Here is a 22698-nt window from a genome sequence, read left to right as displayed (position 1 = left end):
CGAGTCCTAACCACTGGACCGCCAGGGAATTCCCTGTCCACTTATTATCTGTGTGAACTTAGGCAAGTCATTTATGTAAGCTTCAACTTCCTCTTCTACAGAATGGTAATATCAGGAATTCCTAGTGCAAAGGACTGTTGGGAAGACTCAGTGAGATAATACAAGAAAAGAGCTTAGCACATAGTAAGCACTCAATTAAAAGTTGCCATTACTTTATTATTCACTCTTGGTCCACTTATTCACACAATAATCCTATGATGCAGATGCTATTACCTTATTTCACAGACCTTCACTGAACACCTATTATGTTCCAGGAGCTGAAGACCCACAGTGACTAAAACAGCGTTTAGATACAGAAAAGAAGGGACCCCAGAACTGAGTCCTCAGCAAAGGAAGCGGAGGCATCGAAGGGGACTCAGAGGAACCCTGAGTGCCAAGAGAGGTGTAACAAGGAGGAGAGCGGCCAACTGCAATAATGTCAGGAGGTCAGGGACCTACCTGGTGGTTAAGTGGCTAAGACTCCGTGCTCCCAGTGCAGGGGGCCTGGGTTCGATACCTGGTCGTCTAAGATCCTGCATGGACAATTAAAGATCCCGCATGCGGCAATGAAGATCCCACGTGCCACAACTAAGACCTGGCACAGCCAAATAAATATTAAAAAGATAATAATACCAAGAGGTCAGCAGTAAGACAAGGCCCCAAAGTGACCACTGGCTTCTGCAACATGGAGTTTCCAAATCAACAGGTGGAGGCAGAAACTCGAGCCAGACTGATTTAAGGAGAAACTGGAGGTGATGTGGAAACAGCCACTGCAGAGAACTCACGAGGTTTTGATGCTAAGGGGAGAAAATAAATGCGGAAGGTGGCTGGAGGGAGATGTGGGATCAAAGAGCTTTTTGTGGTTAAAAACATTTTTTTAGAATATTGGGGCTTTTTTTCTTTTTTTTTTTTTTTTGTGGTACGCGGGCCTCTCACTGTTGTGGCCTCTCCCGTTGCGGAGCACAGGCTCCGGACGCGCAGGCTCAGCGGCCATGGCTCACGGGCCCAGCGGCTCCGCGGCATGTGGGATCTTCCCGGACCGGGGCACGAACCTGTGTCCCCTGCATCTGCAGGCGGACTCTCAACCACTGCGCCACCGGGGAAGCCCTGGGGCATTTTTTAAAGCAGGTGGGAATGATCCATGATAGGGGGAGAAATGAGTGACTAAGGAAGGGAATGCAGAGTAAGGAACTAGAAGTATATTCAATAGCCTGTGATGAGCCATAATGGAAAAGAATGTATATGTATGTACAATGAAGTCACTTTGCTGTACAGCAGAAATTAACACAACATTGAAAACCACCTATATGTAAATAAAATGAAATTTTAAAAAAGCACAGGGAACTATATTCAGTATCTTATAATAACCTATAATGGAAAAGAATTGAAAAAAGGCATATATATACGTATAAGCGAATCACTTTGCTGTACATCTGAAACTAACACAATATTGTAAACCAATGATACTTCAATTCAAAAAAGCAAGCAGGGAAGGCAGAAAACCTGGGCAAGATGCATATATTTGGTAGAGGAGAGGGTTCCTGTCCGACTCTATCATGTCTGTGCAGCATGAGGCAAGCTCATCTGCTTAGAGTGAAGGATGAGAAGGGGACAAAGGAAGAAGACTGAAAAGTCATCCTTGTAGAGTGTGGGGAATTGGATACCGCAGGAAAATACAGTAGGAAGGCTAGGCAGGACTGAGGATTCCGTTGAAATTCATGGACATCAACTTAAAGTGACATCTGCCAGTTTTAATTTTCCAGCAATATTCAGATATTCTGATACAGGTAAAGAGTAGGGGAAGAGCTGGGTTTAACTAGAGCTGGGCAAGCTAGAAGAGAGGGGCAAAGGGGTTACGGGGGTTTGCAAGGAAGTGAGTATATTGATTATGACCGAGTGGGTGAGGAGGGAAGTGAGTACCAGTGGGAAAATAAATGCAAAAATCTGGCAGAGTCAAAAGGTTTGCAGGTCTGGATGAGGTTGAAGAAATGCTTGTGTGTGATACTGCAGTAAAGATGTTAAAGTCAGATTTGAGATTTTTGTGATTGTGTTTTCTGAGATAGTGCAATTCCTGGTGAGAATAAGTCCGCTTTAAGACCATGGGAGTGGGTATTTGGGGGCGGGGGAACTCAATGGTGAGGAAGAAATCGGTGAGAAGTCAATAAGATTTCTCATGAAAGGGAACCCTCCTACACTGTTGGTGGTAATGTAAATTGGTGCAGCCATTATGGAAAAAAGTATGGAGGTTCCTTCAAAAACTAAAACTAGAATTACCACATGATCCAGCCATCCCACTCCTGGGCATATATCCAAAGAAAACTGTGATTTGAAAAGATACGTGCACCCCAATGTTCATAGCAGCACTATTCACAAAAGCCAAGACGTGGAAGCAACATAAATGTCCATCGACAGATGAATGGATAAAGAAGATCTGGTACACACACACACACACACACACACACACACACACACACACACACACAGGAGTATTATTCAGCCATCAAAAAGAACAAGGGACTTCCCAGGCAGTCCAGTGGTTAAGACTCTGCACTTCCACTGCAGGGGGCTCGGGTTCGATCCCTGGTCGGGGTACTAAGATCTCACATGCTGTGTGGCGCGGCCAAAACAAGAGAACAAAATAATGTCATTTGCAGCAGCAATATGGATGGACCTAGAGATTATCCTACGAAGTGAAGTAAGTCAGACAGAGGAAGACAAATGCCATATGATGTCACTTGTATGTGGAATCTAAAATATGATACAAATAAACTTATTTACAATAGAAATAGACTCACAGAGAAAACAAACTCATGGTTACCAAAAGGGAAAGGGGTGCAGAGATAAACTAGGAGTTTGGGGTTAGCAGATACAAACTACTATATATAAAATAAACAACAAGGTCCTACTGTATAGCACAGGGAACTACATTCAATATCTTGTAATAAACTCTAGTGAAAAAGAATACCTATGTGTATAACTAAATCACTTTGATGTGTATAACTAAATCACTTTGCTGTATACCAGAAACTAACACGACATTGTAAATCAACTATACTTCAATTAAAAATAAAGAAAAAAATAAGATATCTCATGGATTATGCTTGCGGATGCTCAAGTCATAAAGTAAGGTGCGGGAGGTGAGGTGGAGGTCAGTTCATGAGAAAAAGGAGGGGTGGCAGGTTGAAAAATATGATAGTATGAACTTCAAGGAGATTAGGTTTTGGAAAGAGGAAAGAAGAAACAGTACTAAAAGTATTAATGGCGTTTGCCTCCTACCCACAGGCTCTCAAAGGCAGCTGTGTTTAATGCCACATGCCCCCATGTTCACAGCAGCAGTTGACTGGTCAAGAGGTGGGATCTGACCTGTGAGCAGCCAATCTGTGGGGCTGGCCCGTGACCTGTCCAATGAGATGTCATCATTAAAGATGAGATAACTGGATTCTGTCTTGGGATTTGAACTATGAAACACAAAAGAATCTGCCAGTTAACAGAATGAGCTGATGCAGAGAATAAAGGAGGGACAAAGGCCACCAGGATGAATCCCATGCAGGCTGAAATGTTGAGGGAATAGGGCTATAAGCAAGCTGAGGATGCCAGACAGTCAAGAATGCAGCAGATGCATCAAAAGCAGCAGAAATGGGGATGTGTGAGAGAGATGGAGTAACCTGTCTCTGAGTTCTGGGTTGGCTCCTGAGCCCGCTTATTATGTGGGAACTTAATTTTTAAAGGTTTTTGAGGAGGGGAGCGACATAATCAGACCTGGGGTTATGAGTGTGGGCTCTGGTCCCAGACTGCCTGGCTTTGAAAAAATTAGCTGTGTGATCTCAGGCAGGTTACTTAACCTCTCTGTGCCTCAGTTTCCTCATCTGTAAAATAGAAATAACAGCACTGCCCTCATAGGGGTGTAAGGAGGATTAAATGAGAAAATACAGGTAATGCATTTTGAATAGCAAGGCTTCCTTTCAATCTTATTTTCTTCAATTAAACAGTTCAAATGTCACTTCTTTCACAAAACTTTCCTTCATGCTTTTATCTCTTAGCTTCCAGGAGGGACACCACCTTCTCGTGGTCTTCTTCCCTCCTCCTAGGTTACTACTCCTTCTCAGGCTCCCTGCTGGTTCCTCTTTCTCTTCTTGACCTCTTCTCTCTACGTTGATCTCCCAAGTGAGCTCACCTAGGTGTCTTGTGCTTTTAAGTACCTCAAAATATCATTTATTAGCTGACAGTTCTCATAAATTATCACCAACTCCAAACTTGCATATCTGATTACTTGACATCTCTATTTAAAAATCTCCAAAAGACATCTCAAACATAACTTGCCCCAAACTGACTGGTACCAGCTCCTGCCCCTACAACCTTCCACAGGTCGATAAACGGCAAATCCTTCCAGTGCTGATGACGCTAAAATTCTTAGCATCATCGACTCCTTTCTTCTTCTGATGCCCACTAAGCATCTGCATCTCTCTGCTGTGTGATCTTGGTTTTACCTCCCTGGGCCTCTGAGGATTAAACGAGTTATTATTTGTAAAGTGCATAACAACATCCATCACATAGAAAGCCTCACATAAGTGCTTTTGAAATAAATAAAAAATGCCTTCAATACAGAAAGAGCTTCCTAACGGCCCTAGTCCCCCTACAGTCCATTCAGAACACAGCAATCTCCTGATCCTTTGAAAGGCCAGGCCAGATCCTGTCACTGCTCTGCACCTCTTTGACCTCAGCTCCTGGGGCTCTCCCCTTGCTCAGTCTGGGCCAGCCACCTCTGTGCCTCCTTGTGCCACCAACACACGAGGGACTGTCCCCGTTGGATCTTCGCCCCTGTTGTTCCTTGTGCCTCCCTCTGATCAAATGTTAGTTCTCTGCTGGCCCCACTTTGCTGATCTGCCTGCCCGTTCCCTCACTCTGATTTTTCCTCCCCACCTCTATTTTTACTTAGTAGCTGGTTGTCTCCCCTCCCCGGGTTCAAACTCTGCAACAACACGGATGGTCCTGTTCATTGCTCTATCCCTAGAGCCTAGAACAGTGCTTGGTACACAGTAGATGCTCAGTAAATACTTACCAAGTGAAAATTCCAAAGTGCCACGCCCTTTTCTGAATTCCCGTAATACAGGTCTGAATCATTCTTGTGGTACTTACCTGTATCGTTTTTTATGCCGGTGGCAGCTTTTACCTGACTATGAGCTACCTGAAGACGGGGGCCTAGGACATGGCCTGGCTCGTGGTGCTCATTCCTGTCCTTTGTGCAATACTTTATACAGTTTACAATCCCCTCACGGGTGACCTGATTTGAATCTCACAAAAGAGAGAGAGAGAGCAAACTAGGGAAGGCAGTTATTATTAGCAGGGCTAGCATCCCAGGCCTCCTGCCTTCTAGACCAAGCTTAACAAATATTTGTTGAATGAAGAGAAAAAAAATTTCTGAGTCACTCTGTGGAATGAGGCAGCCCCACTCGGCAAATGGGAGGGTTCTCTGTAGCACATGTAAAAATACTCTTAGTATCTAACATTTATTGCGCCAGGTTTTCTCATTTCTACCTGTGTGGTCCTCACAGCATTCCCGTAGCAGGTAGCTGTGAGAGCATCTTTATGTCCTGTCCTGTTCACCTCTGTTATCTTTGGTGCCTCAAACAAGGCCTGGTATGTGGTAGGTGCTCAGTGAGTGATGTGGGCCGAGCCTCCTTTTTTGGAGATCGGGCCCAGGTGCAGCGACTTGCTCCAGATCCCACACGGAGCAAGTGGCAGCGCTGGGATTCCATCTCATGTTCGCTCACTACTCTATCTCTCCGGGATGGGCCTGCCCCGCGGGCCGCACCAGTTCCGGGTGCGCCGCAGGAGCGAACGCGTGCACCGGGTGGGGCGGGGAGGGACTGACCCCTCCCAGCCCCAGCGCCTTCCGCATCCTCGCCCGGTGGCCGACGGGCACCGTCCCTGTGCCGCCCCGCGCTGCTGCACCCACAGGGCCGGGCGTTGGGTCTAGCTGCGGGTAGAAGGTACTCCCCCGGCCCGGACTCCTGCCTCCACCACTCAACACAACCCCGCGCCCCGAGCCCTGTGGCGCCCCATCCATCCTGCGGCCGCCACGCCCCGCCCCGCTCCGCCCGCAGTGCCCGCCCCTCACTTCCCCGTTCGGCGCTCCTCCCCCCGTGCCGCGCTCCATACTTGGCGATCGCTGCGGCCCTGCGTGCTCATTGGCCGAGAGCCGGCTGCGTGGGGGGCGGGCCCGGGCCGGGCCGGGGCGGGGAAGGAAGGTGGCGGCGGCCCGGCGCGGGAGGAGGGAGGTGCTGACCCGGATGTTCACTCCTGGGCACCCGGGGAAGTGGAAGCGCCGGGCCCTGCTGCGGGGGGGAGAGCCACAGACGCCGGGACCGGGACCGCCGCCGCCGCCGCCACAATGGTAAAGGCCCGACGTCCCCTTCCCCCAGGTCCGGGGGCCCCGCCGGAGCTCGCGTCCGCCTTCCCCCACCCACCCCCGGCCCGCGAAGGGTGGGTTCCCCCGGGTGGGGGAGGGGCGGGGTCCCGGAGCCCAGGTAGACACCATCCCTGCCCGCTCAGGAGGGGGCGGCCGGCCCGGGCGGCTTGGGTGGGCAGCGACCCTGCCTCCCGTTCCCAACCCCCGCCCTTGGCTCAAGCTGGGCTCCCACATTCCCCCTCTGGGGCCAGACTAGTCTCCCGCGTAGCCCAGGCTAGACCCTCCTGGACCGGTGGTCCAGGCCAGGCACCCCCCGTCCGGGGACCCAGGCGTAGTCCCCCTTTCTCCTCCCTATGGCCCGGGCTAGGTCCCCAGCCCCTACGGCCCAGGCTAGGCCGTCGTTTCTTCCTCCCAGGGTCCAGGCTAGGCCTCTGTCCCCCACCTACCCTCTTCTCCATGGCCTCAGTCTGGACCTCCGTTAGCCCCTTATCCATGGCTTCAACCTGCATTTGTTCCCCTGTCCCCCATGGCTTCGGCCTGAATCTTTTCTTCTCTCCATGGTCTTAACTCTGGACACCCCCCCTCCTCCGCCCCTGGCCCCCGCCTGGACGTCACTCCCTTCCCCCCACTCCCTGGTCCGTTTCCCAGGACTTCTCACCACTCTCGACGTAGCCTGCGTCAGCCTCACTCTGTCCGGGGCTTTACCCTTCCTCCAGGGCCCGGCTCCCTGCCCTGCCCCTGACCCAGGTGGTCCCCTCCCCTCTACCTAGGGCGAACCCTCTTTGCCGCCCCTGGGAAGTGAGAGTAGCTCTCCAGCCCGGGTGGGGATGGGGGTCCCGAGGCTGTGCCTTCTCAAGTTGGAGCGGTGCCCCTTCTGGGAGGCCGTCTGGGAGCGAGCGAGGGCAGGGCGGGCATCCGTATGCCAGGAAGGCAGCGCGGCGCTCTGCGGGCGCTTCCCGCGGCCGCCGCCTGGGTGCCGCGGGGTGCGGTGCTGGCGGAGCGTCCTGCTGGGACCCGCGGCGCCGGGGCGTGCGCGGGAGCCGAGGGATGAGGATGGGGGAGCCGCGGGACGGGGATGAACGCACAATCGCCCTTGTGAGGCCGCTGCCGTTGGGAGGCCCCCGGGCCCCGAGGCCAACAGACGGCCCGGACACAATGTACCCCAGCAGGCGCAGCCTCCCTTTCCCCCTCAGCTGTCAGCTCGTGAGGTTTGGAACTGCTGATTATGGAGGTGCCTCGGATCAGGTGAGCCAGACTCCGAGGGAGAGCTCGCTCCACTCGTGCTGTTTGTTTTGGTAATGAAGGCAGGTGCTCTGGCGGCGCTCTGACCGGCCCGAGGTTTCACCTAGGCCCCGACCAGTGAGTCCGCCCTCCCTCCACTTTGGAATCTTCTGCAGGGCAGGCCCAGCACCCAGGTTGGAAGAGCCACAGGGCTTCTGCCTCACGTGGCCAAGGCATCTTTGAAGGGTGGACTGAGATTAAGGGTGGCCACCTGCTCCTCTGGCCCGGTGCTGGCAGGTGTTTGCATGTGGACTTTGGGCCCCAAAGAGTTTTGGGGCTCTAGGTTCCTTGTTTAAGGAAGGGATGTCGCTTCTGAACTAGGGTGACTTAATTCAGAGTGGCTGAGTTTTTTCTTCATGCCTTTCTGTATGTTGATGAAAAGCGTGGCCATTGTTACTGGACTTCTCTGATAGCAGTCCCAGGCCTGGGTGGGGAAGGACTTATCCAGGACAGTTTTGGGTGAGGACTTGGAGTGAGGTTTTACAAGTTTGCTGTCAGGACAAAAGCAGGGGAGGATGGTTGGGATGGCCGGGTGGGGCTGCTCAAGGCAGCATCTCTGGCGGTGGGGGGAGGGGGGGAGCATCTTGCCTTGGCCCTCAGTGCCTGAGTCTCCAGACCTGATGGGAAAATGCCTGTAATGACCCAGAAGGAACAGGATGATACATGAGGCTTCTCAGGAGTCCTGTATTTGGGTCTTACGTGGATAATCTGTAAGGACTGTGGAAGGGGTGGAGGAAAAAGGCTAACTTTTCTGTGGGGAGTGGGAGCAGGGTGGGGGGGCTACTAGGTGCCAGACACTGTGCTCTGTGCTCCACTTAATTAATCCACACAGAACCCTTTGAGGGATGCTGTGTATTACCATTTTACAGGTGAAGAAGCTGAGGCTCAGGGCATGGAGGAACTTCCTCAAGATGTTGCTTAGTTGACGGGAGCACATCTGATAGGCTCTAAACTGCATCCTTTCCGTTGTTCCAGGCTGCTTATGTGTTCCTGGTGATGCAGGCTTATTTAATGTGAGCTCTTTGAGGGCAGCGGTTTTTGTCTTTTGTTTTGCATGTCTGTATCCCTGGGGCCTAGAACAGTACCTGGCACTGAAGGAAATAGCTTGGGGTGTGTCTTGAACTTAGCCACTTGGATTTCATACTCATTCTCTCAGTAACTCGTTTTTAGTATCCCCCAGGCTTATAGGTAATTTCTGACTGCTTATTGTTCAGTTTATCCCCTACTTGAATATTCTGTCTAAGAAACCAGTGTAGACAGTTGGAGTAGGACAGAAGTGGTGGTGTGGGGTTGCATAATAGGTAAATGTATTAAAACCACTGTGGTTTTATTTTCAGTAGGGTTGATGGTAGAGAAACCAGCTAGATCTCAGTTATCCATCGAGGGAAATAGCAGTTTGAGAGTCTAAAGTGCGCTGGACTTTGGAGAAAATTCCATGATTTCTGTTGGCATCAGTTACGAATGCATAAGCAAATGGAATTTACTTGCATTTTCTTAGCAGGTAATGATCTCCCACTATCTGTAAGTGCTTTATAGTTTCAAAGCACTTTTCCTTACCCAGCTCTAGCATCTAATTTAGGAATTATTGTTCTAATTTAGAGTTATGATTCTGGTGCTGGATGGTGGGGCTGTAGCATGCAGGGATGGGCCAGGCCCCCCTCATGAGTTGTCCCTCCAGCTCCCAGATGGTTTGGCCTGACAAGAGATTATGGGAGAAGCCTGTTATATTGTTACAAGGTGGAACAATACAGTTGGTGTCTTGGCTGGTCTCTTGGTGTAGACCTCCTGGTGTAGACCTCCTGGTGTAGGTCTAGACCTCCTGGTGTAGGTCTAGCTCCACTCAGACCCCACATGTATATACAGCCTTGTTTATTTAAACCCAACTGGCTTCTCTTTGGTGGAATGCTTGAAAAAAGTAGCCAACGATCCATAGCTTGAGATTAAAGAGACGCTAAATCACGTTTGTTTTTATAAATTTATTTATTTTAGTTTTGGCTGCTTTGCGTCTTTTGATGCTGCGCACTGGCTTTTTCTCTAGTTGCAGCAAGCAGGGGCTACTCTTCGTTGGGGTGCACGAGCTTCTCATTGCGGTGGCTTCTCTTGTTGCGGAGCACGGGCTCTAGGCGCGGGGACTTCAGTAGTTGTGGCACGCAGGCTCAGTAGTTGTGGCTCGCGGGCTCTAGAGCGCAGGCTCCGTAGTTGTGGCGCACAGGCTTAGTTGCGGCGTGTGGGATCTTCCCGGACCAGGGCTCGAACCCGTGTCCCCTGCATTGGCAGGAGGATTCTTAACCACTGGGCCACCAGGGAAGCCCTAAATCGTGTTTGAAAGCAGATATTCCTATTTATAACTCAGAAGTCCTGTTCTTCTTTTACATTCCTTGGGGGAGGGGAGAGGACAGATGACTGACAGCACAGGGAAATGGTGGCTGTGCAGGTACTTTGAACATTGAAACTCCTGCTTCCCAGGCTGCGAAACTCTTGGCATTAGGCAAAGACAGTGGTGTGTTAGGAGTTGCTTGAAGCTCATGGGTGTATTTATGAAGTGCCTTCTCTGTGCTGCCCTATGTGCTCAGGACAAGGAAGCCTGGTAAACAAGGCAAACGGGTCCACGCCTTCACAGCTTATGTTGTTTGGCAGGGAGGCGTGTCACTCTTACCTACAGTTTAAGGAAGCAGAGCCTTGTTTAATGCAACTGCAAGCACACTTGGTTGAGATAACGCGGGAGACTTCAGAGAAAGTTGGGGCTTGTGCCCGGCTTCAGCCCCGGCCTTGAGGAGCACGCCTGCCCTTGTTTGGCCACCACCACGGAGGTGAATGGCACTGCACACGTGGTCTGTCCCCTGCAGACCAGAAGCTCTCCCAGCCGGGAAGGTTTGTGCCACAGAAGTCCTGCCCTTCTCACCTGGGTAGCTACCATTGATTGAGGATCTACCGTCATCCAGAAACCTGAGGTAGGACTTAGGTCCTACCCCACCCCATGATGGATGCTCGAAAGCTTGAGTGGCTGGTGTGAGGGGCGGGCCTGGGACTTGGCTCTGGATCCGCCCGACTCCTGTGCCGGAGGCTCACTCTGTTTCTCAGAAGCAGTGAGAAGTAGGGCTCACAGTACAGGCTCTTGTCCCATTTCTCCTGGAGGCAGATCCCACCAGTGAGAGTGGGGTGTGGAAGTCCAAAGGGTACAAGATCACCCACATTAAGACCAGCGAGAGTATTGCCATTTCCAAACTAAGTCTTTTAGAGATCAACGCTCTGGTGTGAGGACGTGGAGCCTTGCCTGCTGCCATGAGCTCCGGCATCGCGTGCGAAGTTAGGACTTAGGAGCCAGATAGCCTTGGGCTAATAACAGTACCTCCTCATAAGGCTGTTATGAGGATTAAATGAGATAATACTTGTCAAGTGCTTTGAACACTATCTGGCACATAATTATATGTGTAGTGACTATTATTATAACCATTTACAGATGAGGTTCAAAGGGTAAGTGGATAGTCCCTTTATAGCTACTAAGTAGAGGAACTGGGTTTTCTGACTTCAGAAGTAGACCCGTTTTCTCCACTGCTTACTGCCTGCTGAAGGCATATTTGGAGTTTGCTTGGCTTTGGGCTGTGTCTTGAATGAAGAAAGTCTGGTAGAGCCAGAGGCTCTGCTCCACCACGGAAGACAAGGACACCACGTGCTGCTGTAGCCTGATGCTGTATCTCAGGCTCTGGGTGCCTCGTCTGCGCCCGGTGGAGCCCCTTTTGAACTGAGTCCTTGCCCTCTTCCGGGCTTGGAGGAAGAGGGACAGAGCCTGTGAGTTCCACGAGAGCAGGGACCTTGTCTGGTTCCCACCAAACACCCAGCACCTTGCGCGGGCCGCCTGGTGCTTGGTAAGCGCCTCACGGACGCTGAATGAGGGAGTGGTGAGCACTTTTGTCTTCTGTCTGTGCCACAGAACGTGGGCTTTGGGGTTGGGCTGATCTGGCTTGGAGTCCTGTCTCTGCGACTCAGTGTGTGACCTGCAGTGAGGATCTTACTCTCCCTTGGCCTCGGTTTCTTGATGGGTAACGTGAGGATGGCATTTTATAGGGATACTGGGAGAAAGAAGTGAAAATTGTAATGTGCTTAACCCAGTGCTTGGCGCATAGTACGTGGTAGCCAGGGTTATCATTTGTCTTATTCTGCATACTACAGAGTAAGGAGACAAAGAGAAGCCGTAATCCCTGTCCTCTAATCCGGAAGGGGAGGCAAGGTGCATCCAGAAAATGAAGTGCAGCAGGGAGGGAGGGGGGGAAGGGAAAGCCTTCAGAAGGGCCACTCCTCTGCCCATCCCTGTAGGCTCGCCCCGCAGGCAACCTTGGTGGGGCCTGGGTGTGAACCCGGGGAGACCTTGCCCAGGCGGAGAGGATGGGGTGGGTGCAGGGGCCTGGAACAAGAGCAGAGGTCGGGGTGATGGTCGGCCTTGTGAGTTTGGGGACCATCCGCAGAGTGGACGGCCAGTGGGGGAGCCTCGGTCTCAGGAGGGAGTTGTGGAGCGCCTGAGTTGCTAAGCTAGAGAGTTTGCATTTGATCTGGGACAGTGTGGAGCCGGTTAGATTTTTGACAGGGCAGGTAGAAATTTGAGGAGGCTGGCAGAGTCGTGGTATTTTAGGAAGTGTCATCTGGCGGTGGTGTGCAGCGGGGAGGGCCCTGGAGGGAGACATTCACAGGCGTTAAAGCCTGCGAGAGGTTCTAAGGGTCCTGGCCGCGGTGGGGATGGATAGGAAGGGGTGGGTGAGAAAGATAAAGATAGGAAGGCAGAGCCAGCCGTCGTGATTTACCGCCTCTGGGCTGAGGGGGAAGCTTCGGCCCCCAGAGCTGCCCTGTTCAGGCATTTGGAGAGGATGCTTTATCATTGACCCAGCAACTATTTTTGGGCAGTTTAAATCCCAGATAGTGGTGCCTGCAAAGCCTTGATATGCTACTAATGCCTGAAGGGGGATTTCAGTCTGGTTAGCCCAGTGACCCAGCCGCCCAGCCCTCCCGCATGGGCAGGTGGCCCCGAGTCCCGCTCAGCCTGCGCGGCCTTCACGTCACCCTCATCACGCAGGCCCGCCTGCCTCGGGAGCCCGAGCTCAGGACGCTGGGCGCCTCTGCCGCTCACGTTTGTTCCATCAGGTCATTCATTCCGTGGACGCTCACGCAGCAGTCAGACCTATGAGAACACGGGTCTTCAAGTTAAATGGAGGAGGCAAATGGCAACGGGCAGGTCTGAGATTCTGCCCGACTTGGGCATCAGTGCAGGGGCAGCAACACGTCCCTTCTCCCGGCTTCCTCCTGTTCCCGCTCCGCGGCTTTCGGACAGCTCTGGATACCAGTGAGGGAAGCCTTCGTCTGCAACTTTCTAGCGATACATTTTCAGTCTGGTAGTCCTATTTCTTCTAAGGTAGCAACCGTGGCGTTTACACCCACCTGCCCCAGGGGGTTTATTGTGAGGATTGAGTGAGTTTGCATGTGGTAAGTGTAGACAGTGCCTGGTACTTCCGTTGGTGCAGCAGGAGTGATTATTTTATTAACATGGATGGTTGATAGATGGTGTTGTATTTAACCTCCCAGGCAGCCTGGATGCAAGTGGTAGTGGCCCCCAGTTCTGCTGAGACCCCGAGAGGCAGAGTCCCCGGCCCACGGCTGGCGATCTTAAGGGCTTCCAGCACAGTGCTTTCTGGCCGCGAAGCTCTTAGCACACTGCAGATTGCAAGCGGTCGTTTCCACTGGCTCAGACCCCTAACTTCTCCACCCACTGCTTAAACTGCTCCGCGAAGCTTCCTCTTCTAGCACTGAACTCAGCAGGACCTTTCTGAGTTAGAATCATGGTTATTTAGCGGGATTTGGGCTTATTGCCTCAAAAGTTTCCATGAGATTTGGGCAGAGGACTCATTACGGTTACCAAGTGAAACCTCTTTAGTTTAAAATGTTAGGGTTATGGAAAGATGGTTTTGCACATACTGTTTCTGCTGGGGTCAGTGACGAGCAGCCTCCCACCAAGTGCCCTCTTCCCTTGTCAGTTGCAGCCCTGAGAGGCAGACAGACAGTTCAGGTCTGGCTTGCTCACATGTCATGCTGCTTATTGAGGCTTCTTCATTATGAGGCTTTGACCCTGAAGGGGTATGTCGGAGTTCACATGGATGGGCTTCCTGCATGCAGTTTTATGCTCAGAAACTGAGAGGAGGAGCACTTTATCCACTGCACACTCCTGGTGAAAAGTGTTTTAAGGTACTATGGCCACTGAAAGACCTGCTCTTGAATTTGTCTCTGTCTCACCTGTGGCTTTGGTTTTTATCAGTCCTTTGCTTCTCTGCTGAGCGCAGCTTGGTCAGTGCGTGGCGCCTGGGGCTGGATGTGGACCCAACACAGCAGTGCAGGCTGGGCCACTTGAGGTTCTTGGCTCTGTGAGAGTTTCTTTCTTTCCTTTTCTTTTTTTTTTTTTTTTTTTTTGCCACACCATGCGCCATGTGGGATTTTAGTTCCCCGACCAGGGATTGAACCCACGTCCCCAGCATTAGAAGTGTGAAGTCTTAACTGCTGGACCACCAGGGAAGTTCTTCTGTGAGAGTTTCTGATGTGTACTGTCTTTGCTTTCTTCTGTTTCCTCTTCCAGACAGCTTCTGTCTCGAAATCTCTTTCAGCCATAGTGGGTGTGGAGCCCTGGTTGTCCTGGGATTTGAGGCCTCTGACTTGGTCTTTTTTTTTTTAAGCACAAACATCATTTATTTTATTTTTTTATAAATGTATTTATTTTATTTATTTATCTTTGGCTGCGTTGGGTCTTCGTTGCTGTGCGCAGGTATTCTCTAGTTGTGGCGAGCAGGGGCTACTCTTCGTTGCGGGGTGCAGGCTTGTCATTGCAGTGGCTTCTCTTGTTGTGGAGCACGGGCTCTAGGTGTGCGGGCTTCAGACGGGCTCAGTAGTTGTGGCTCGTGGGCTCTAGAGCGCAGGCTCAGTAGTTGTGGCGCATGGGCTCAGTTGCCCTGCGGCATGTGGGATCTTCCTGGACCAGGGCTCGAATCCATATCCCCTGCATTGGCAGGCGGATTCTTAACCACTGTGCCACCAGGGAAGCCCTCGGACTTGGTCTTGAGGAACAGGAATTGGAGGTACCCTGAGACGGCAGTCTTCCTCCCATAGGTTATCGGGTCTCTCTCCTGGACTCTGTACAGTACCACCTCCCTTCTGCCTGTGTTCCTGCCGGATGCACAGTCACTCTCTAATTCTCTCAACCCCAGCTCTGTGAGGCCTGTTTCCTCATCGTGCAAATAAGGAAACTGCAGCTCAGAAAGGTTTAGTAACTTGCCTAAGGGCCCTGGCTAGTTAGTGGCAGAGTCAGCATTCTGATCCAGGTCCATCCGCTCACGCCTGTTGAACTCTGCTGTCCTGTTCCTCTCACGCATGGACCCACCAGGATGCTTACGTTACAGACGAGGAAACTGAGGTCGAGAGGTTCACCTATAGGTCCAGCCACGGAGGCTGAAGAAGTGTGGGTGTAGCTTAGAAGTTCGGAGGGTTTTTTGGTTCAGGTTGTTGAAAAGGAAAGCAGCTGGAACCTTCGGTCTGTTTCTAGAAAGATACCTGCTAAACCATAGGGATGCACCTTGGCTTTCTGGGCAGCACCGTTGTTCTTGGCATACATCCTAGTCATTGTGACAGCCCCTCATTGACGACACCATACAGGGTGCCCTGGACTTTTTCCTGTGAAGCCTGTCCCAGCCTGGGCACCACAGACAGTGTCAGGTTGCCCAGGAAGCTGAGGGGAAAGACCACACTGGCCGTTATAATAGTCGTATGACCTTGAGCAGCGTGAGCTGGTTACCCTCACGATGCCTGATACGTTCTGTCTCTCGTCCTCGGAGGGAAGACAGATGCTACATCCCTGCTCAGAGCTGTGAGTACTGTCGCCGTGTTCCACTGTTCCTGGCCCATGGGCCATGGCTCCATGTTGTTGGATTGATGAATGTCTAGTAGGTCCTTACTGAAGGTAAGTGCCCTCCCCGCCACTGGGTTGAACCACATGAACTTGCTGTTTTCCTTGGTCAAAAATGGCTGAATATCAGCATTTCATGTGGTTCAGCCTAGTACAGACCAAACTCTAGGGCAGGGCGATGCCGGAGTGAAGCTTTCTAGCAAATGTCCAGATCTCCTTTGGGACATGAGCCCTTGGCCACACCTGGCTTCTCAGGACATCAGTGTTGGGCTCCTAGGAGGTCTGTGTCACTTGAGGTGGGCGTAACAGGAGTGGAAGGAGCTGAGTGTGGGGTCTGCCCTGGGGTTGGGTCGGTGCTCTCCCTCTGGTCGGGCCACTCCTGGCGCTGAAGGCTGTCGGAGGGTCCGGCGGTGGCGGGACCAGGGCCTGGTGGGAACGGGGACCCTAGCTGTGCCGGCATTCACTGCAGCTCCGCCACGTGGCGGGCGCTGAGCAGTTGGCCCACAGTCACACACCTGGCCGTCCTTGGAGTTGAAGGCAGTCTTGATTCTAGAGTCCAGGGCAGTGAAGGGCAGGTTTTGGAGCCTGACCGCCTGGGTCGCGGTCCGAACCTGCAGCCTTGGAGCTTCCTTCACTCTCTGCCTCAGTTTCCTTGTCTCACAGTGAAGTGGTGGGAATAAGAGGATCTATTTCTGATGGACTTAATGAGGATTAAATGAGTTAATACATGTAAAGCCAGACACAGGAGGACATTAACTACTTTTATTAATAGTACTGTGTTATTACCAGCAACATGGACTCTTGGCATGTTATTAGAGCCGAAAGAGACTTGAAATATGTAAACTCCCTCTGCTTTGTGTTGGAAAGAGTTGGGACTTCGCATCTGTGTCCATCTCCCAGAGGAGGCGTTGTCTCTCCTAGAGCTCACTGGAAACACACCCTGTTAGTACAGGCCTTGCCGAGCACGCACCTGCCTCTCCATGAACAGGTTGCTTGAAATGGTGCTTTTGTTCTGGGTTATAATAAAAGTCACTCTTCTGGAAAATGGCTTAATTTTTTTTTTTCTTTCTTGGCATGAGTGGCCAACCCTGGAGTGCCAGTTACATATGGTGCCCAGCGCCTCTGAGGGGAGCAGGGCAGGGTGCTAATCAGTGAGTCTCATCCCCCCTCTCCCCCGCACCTGCCCTGGATGTTCTGATCCATTTTCTCCTTTTCTGAAGGTGACATGTTTTCCCAGGGGCTCTCAGCTGCTGCTAACCAGGGTTGCATTTGTGAACTGCTACAGACCCGCCAGAGTTCACTGCCTCAGGGGTTTCATGTTTTATTTTTAAGAACATGTGTTTAATTTTAAGGTATGTAGAGTGTTGGGGTTTAGGGGTATAAGAAAGAGGCAGGATACAGTGGGGGAAAAAACGATTGTTGGAAGGCAGCCTGGTATAGTATAGTGGAGGAGACCCCTGGACCTGGCTGCTTAGGGACTGTGTGAGCTTGAACTACCTACTTCATCTCTCTGAGCCTCAACTTCCTCATCAGTGAAATGGACGTAATATCCTCCTCTTCACAGAGGATTAAATAAGAGTAATATACATGAAATGCTGTAGCTCAGGCCTCATATGATGGCGCCTTATTATCTACAGCAATCTCATCATTTGTCTTGCAAATCAGCACCATTCCATAGGGAAGAGAATTGGATTGACTAAAAATCCCTGTATTAAGGAATACTGTAAATCTGAAATGCGGGTGTCATGACGACACTAAGGAGAGGCCCTGACCACCAGCTTCCCAGGAGCTTGCTCTCGGGCGCTCCCTTACACAGAGCAGGCCTCTGCACGTTGCCTTAGAGGATTTATCACGCGAGGGGACTTGCATGGCGTCGGCCTCTCTATGCTGAACCTTACAAGTGCCGTCTCATGTTATCTTTCTCATTGCCCTGGTCATGCCCCCATTTTGCAGTTGTGAAAATGGAGGCCAAAGAGGTTAAAGTGAATCTTGTAGGGGATCACACTGCTAGTAAGGGGCAGGGGTGGCCTTTAAACTCGATCCTTCTGATTCCAAAATCCAGCCCTCAGTACACACTGGAGGCTGGTCCAAGGGTGCATTTTCACGTACAGAGGAAAGTATGAGTACTTTCCTCTGAACATGTAACAAATGTTCTTTAGTACTTTTTAAATTCTTTGCCACTCAAAGCAGACTGTTAGGTGACTGCTCCTAGTTTGGCTTAGATGCCTTGGAGCCCATCTTAAGATGCTGGAGAGTAAGCATGTAGTAGTTGCAGTTCTTCGTTTACAAGGAAGCCTCATGTCCCGCATAGAAACTTCTAACCCACGTCAGGTGTGGAATTGCTTTTGAGGCCTCGGGCACTGTTATAGTGCACTCCCTGCACCATCTCCTCTGCTCTGTGCACATCCAGGCGGACTCTGAAATAATGTAGCTGTCAGGGAGCAAGCTAGCATTTGAACTCAGGACCAGCTCCATGCCCTGGCTGTGTCACACTGCAGCTGGGGCCAGAAATGAGCAGTGAGGCGGTGGTTGCCGCTCTCCTAGGTAACTAGTGGATAAGTGATTATTCCAACCCGAAGAGGTAAAACCATACAGAGGTACTGAACAAGGTTCCTGTCCTCAGAGGGGTTAGAGTGCTGGGCTGTGGGTGTCAGCATCTGTCCACAAGATGGGCAGGGTCTCCACGTCCTTGGGTCAGGGCAGCCTCTATTACTTGTCATCTCGTTTGGCCCTAGGTGATGTTCCTGGGAAATAGGTCCAATCTTCCCAATTCCTTAACTACCTTGATTTCTTCATTCTTTCCTTTAAATAACCTCCTCCAGAGGCATTTATCTAACTGCTAGCTAGAATTCCCTTGTCCTTTTGCCTCCGATAAAGCTGGCTTTATAGGGCTTTTGTGTTGATGGACTATTGGTTTCTTTCTTTCTTTTTTTTCATTGAAGTATAATTGACAACACTGTATTAGTTTCAAGCGTACGACATAATGATTCAACATTTGCATATGATGGACTGTGATTTCTGAGCTTGCTAAATTCCAGATGGAGAGCACACAAACGCATCTTGGGAATTTTCCCCCAGATCCTGCTTTTATTTTGATTCCGTGGGATCTGTTTGGTACATATTGATTGTCGAGGAAGCATTTCTTGAAACAACAGACAAGAACTGGTTGCTGTGGTCCCCAAGGATGAGCCCTCCCATCATGTGCCTAATTGGCAGAACATGGACTTATAGTGTTGGACCTTTGTGAGCTTAGAGTGCTCTGTGAGGCTTCAGTCTTAGTCCAACGTCCTTGTGTGGCATTGGATTAACCGCTACAATTCTGTGAGTTGAATTCCATTACATGCCAGAGTCTCTTAAGGACAGGCAAAAAAAAATGATTTCTAAGTCTCAGGTGATGGGCTGTGTATTGGAACAAGTACAGCCAGATTCCAAATCAGCTGAAGCATTCAGCAGGCCCTCCGAGTCAATAAGGAGAGGGTGGCGGTACATCTGTTACTACATACTTTACTTAGCACTTTACATGCATTACCCTATATTTAGTTTCCAGAATTCTCCTAAGAATGAGGTCTTATGAATTTAGGACTTTATGTAAATTTGAAGATTTTACAAAGATTGCTAATAAGTGGCAGAGCCAGGACTTGAACCCAGCTGCTCTGACGTTATAGCCTTTGCCCTTCACCTCTGCTGTGTCATGGAATTTCACCACTCACACGGGGCTTGTGGTTTGTCCGGATCCCACAGTGAATCACCAGGCAGCTGGGACTAGGGTCCTCTGTCTAACACTCTGGAATCTGGATGCTACACTCTGGAGTAGGCCGTTGTCTTTTCTGCCACGTAAACTCAGGCCCATTTTTATTTTATTTTATTTTATTTTATTATTTTTTTGGCCACACTTCGAGGCTTGGGAGATCTTAGTTCCCCGACCAGGGATTGAACCCAGGCCCTCAGCAGTGAAAGCACGGAGTCCTAACCACTGGACCACCAGGGAATCCCCTGAAAACTCATCTTTGAACGTGCTTCTCCAGTAACGCATTAGAAAGACCACGCTTTCCAGCATGACCTGGTGAGGGAGCTTCATGGCGGCTGGGTTGACCAGTGCAGAAAGCCAGTACCCTGAGTTAAAGAAGAAATCTGGGGACAGGTCCAGATTCAAACCCAGGTCCTTTTGGGAGTTCCTGCAGTGTACACAGGAGACACGAATGGCAGTGACAGAATGCCGAGCAAAGTGGATGTTCAACAGTAGGTTGAAACGGCGCTGTGTCTCTTCAGTGGGATGTGATGCAGCTGTTCAGATGTGAAATAGCACGGTGGAGCGGTGTGGGAGAGGTGTGGGAGAGGTGTGGGAGAGGTGTGGGAGAGGTGTGGGAGGGTGCTGAGTGGTGCCGGACGCTGCTTAGTCTCTCCTGTCCTCAGACTCTGTAAAATGTTCACGTCAGAAAACCTACCTCATGGGGTTGTCATGAGGATTCAAAAGTGAACCATTTGTAAGCCCTTCACTGTGCTCTCTGTTCCTTGCAGTGGATATCTGTCTATATCTTTATCTGCACACACACACACACACACACACACACACACACACACGTACGTGTGTTGTATGTATTTGTCTCCCCTCCTTTTGAGTCACTTCCTTAAGATACCTCCTCAGGAGTGGGGTTGTGGGCCTAAAGAGAACAAGTGTTTTTCTCTCCACACATTCTTCCCGTCACTTTGCTCTAACAAGTGCCGTAGCCTGTACCTCACCCATGTCTCCCAGGGCCCTCTGATCTGACCTCACTCTCCCTGCCTGGCAAACTTCGCTTCTTCAGTCTGGCTCACTGTTCTGACCAGGTCGAGAGAGCTCCTTGCTTTCCTGCAAAAATGTCCTAAGAGAGAAACTTTGTCATTACCACAAGCAGAAAACCAATATTAATTGCCATGAGTAGAAAGTACACATTGAAATAAACTTAGGTAACTGTTGATAATAAAAGATGCTCATCTGTGGACCACCTGAGACCGTCTGGTGACCCCCCCGGTGTCTGGCTCATTCCTGCCTCTGGGCCTCAAAAGAACCTGGGGAAGGGAAGATGATGGCTGTAAGAGGTGTGTGCAGGTGCCTTGAAGAAGGGGTCTGGCTGAGGAGAGTCAAGGCAGGGACCCCAAGGGAGAGGTGTTTTGTTGGAGCCAAGATGAGAGGATGCCTTTGCCAGGAGGACAAGGGGCGGGTATAGACATGGCAGTAGAGAGAACAGCGTGTGCCAGACACAGACGTCATGTTCAGGGCAACCAACAATAATTTACACTTGTGGGAGCCAAAAGAGTGGGAGACCGTGATGTGACTGGGCAGGGAGACAGGGCCACCTCTCAAAGGAAGTCCCACGCCAGGATGGAGGCTCCGATTTCGATTTTGCCCTTGTCCGTTTCAGCACCCTCTCCATGGCCCGACCAGACTGACAACACAGCCTTTACCCAGGCAGCCCAGCAGTTGGCTTTCTTTCCTTGGGTATTATTTGCTGTCAGTTCACTGCCCGTCCCCGTCTCCCGTACCCGCCCCCCCCACCTTTCTTTGTCGTCATTTGCTGAGTGTCTCTTGTGTGCCATGCTCTGTGCCAGGTCCTGCGACGCTGGCCTGAAGAAAAGGCGGTCCCTGCCTCAAGCTGCTCACAGCCTAGGGGAGGAGGTGCGTGGCCTTCTAGTTGGGCGTGAGCACCAGTGGCAGGGACCCGGGGAAGCTTCCTGACCTTGTTCCCTGATAATAAGGGATCCCTTTGGAATCTGACGTTATTAAAAGAAAGTTTGCAGTGTTTTCTCTTTGTTATAGAAGTAATGTATTTGGGGACTCACTGCCTTGGGCCCGGGTTCAATCCCTGGTCGGTGAAATAAGGTCCCGCAAGCCGCATGGCGCGGCCAGTAAATAAACAAATGAGTAATGTGTTCATTATAGAAAAGTTGGAAAATACAGGGAAGAAGAAGAAAAATTTGCCCATAATCTTACCCTGCCAGCAGGTACTGTTTACTTTCTGGTATATTGCTTCAGCAGCTTTGTGTCTAGTTTAAACGTTTTTCGTGTGATTGAGTTCATATTGCCTATGCTATTTTTTTTTTTTTTTTTGCGGTACGCGGGCCTCTCACTGTTGTGGCCTCTCCCGTTGTGGAGCACAGGCTCCGGACACACAGGCTCAGCGGCCATGGCTCATGGGCCCAGCCGCTCTGTGGCATGTGGGATCTTCCCGGACCGGGGCACGAACCCGTGTCCCCTGCATCGGCAGGTGGACCCTCAACCACTGCACCACCGGGGAAGCCCTTGCCTATGCTATTTTTATATCCTGGTTTTTTTCACAAGAATTTTCTTGTCATAAACCCTTCAAGAACATTTTAAATGACTAATACGTCAACTGGTTGATACTGTTACTTACCATTCCCCTGAAGTTGGACAAGTAGAGATTTCTAATTTTTCTCTGTGTGTTGTACTGTTCTGAGGGTCTTTGTACAGCACTTTTTGTCCTTTTTCCTACTCTTATTGATTGTTATGACGGCTCCTGTAGCCTGTATCTGGAGGTGTGAACCTGCTCTCCCTGCCTGTGTATATACAGTCTGTTCTTGTTGCTCTGGGTTGTCATTCTGTAAAGTCACCACAAACACTGAGTTAGCAAATCCTGAACCATTATTCCTAGGGGAACATGGTAAGGTTCCTGGGATGCTCTGGTGACATTTTTATCATCTGATTAATACATAACCGGAAAAGACATAGTATCACTTATATGTGGAATCTTTAAAAAAAAAAAAGTCAAACTCATGGAAACAGAGTAGAAAATTGGTTGCCATGGGTCAGGAAATTAGGGAGAGGTTGGTAAAAGTATGTGAATTCTCAGCTCTAAGCTGAATAAGATCTGAGGATCTAATGTGAAACATTAGAGAAAAAAAAAGACATTGTTTTGTGTGTGTTTCTGCTTAAGGACGCCTTACTTCATACGTACTGTTGACTCATCAGCCATGGCCGACAGCTCTGTAACTCACGTCTGAACACAGCTTGTCCAGCACGTGTTTTCTCCGTAAGTGC

General features: G+C 50.5%; 1 protein-coding gene across 3 annotated transcripts in view; it reads left to right on the top strand.

Annotated features, from left to right (window-relative positions):
• The first annotated feature begins 6285 nt into the window (after window positions 1–6285).
• The window catches only part of CAPZB (capping actin protein of muscle Z-line subunit beta), a 136112-nt gene continuing 119699 nt past the window's right edge, over window positions 6286–22698 (top strand). For 2 of the 3 annotated variants that reach the window (XM_032625613.1, XM_032625605.1), the window contains exon 1: window positions 6286–6433. In XM_032625613.1, coding sequence (XP_032481504.1) covers window positions 6431–6433 — 3 coding nt within the window. In that variant the 5' untranslated portion in view covers window positions 6286–6430. The remainder of the gene's footprint in view (window positions 6434–22698) is intronic. The other variant, XM_032625621.1, reaches the window with a different exon arrangement.

Source organism: Phocoena sinus, chromosome 1 (assembly GCF_008692025.1).
Source record: "Phocoena sinus isolate mPhoSin1 chromosome 1, mPhoSin1.pri, whole genome shotgun sequence".
Classification (NCBI taxonomy): Eukaryota; Metazoa; Chordata; class Mammalia; order Artiodactyla; family Phocoenidae; genus Phocoena; species Phocoena sinus.
This window is presented reverse-complemented; position numbering and strand designations above follow the sequence as displayed.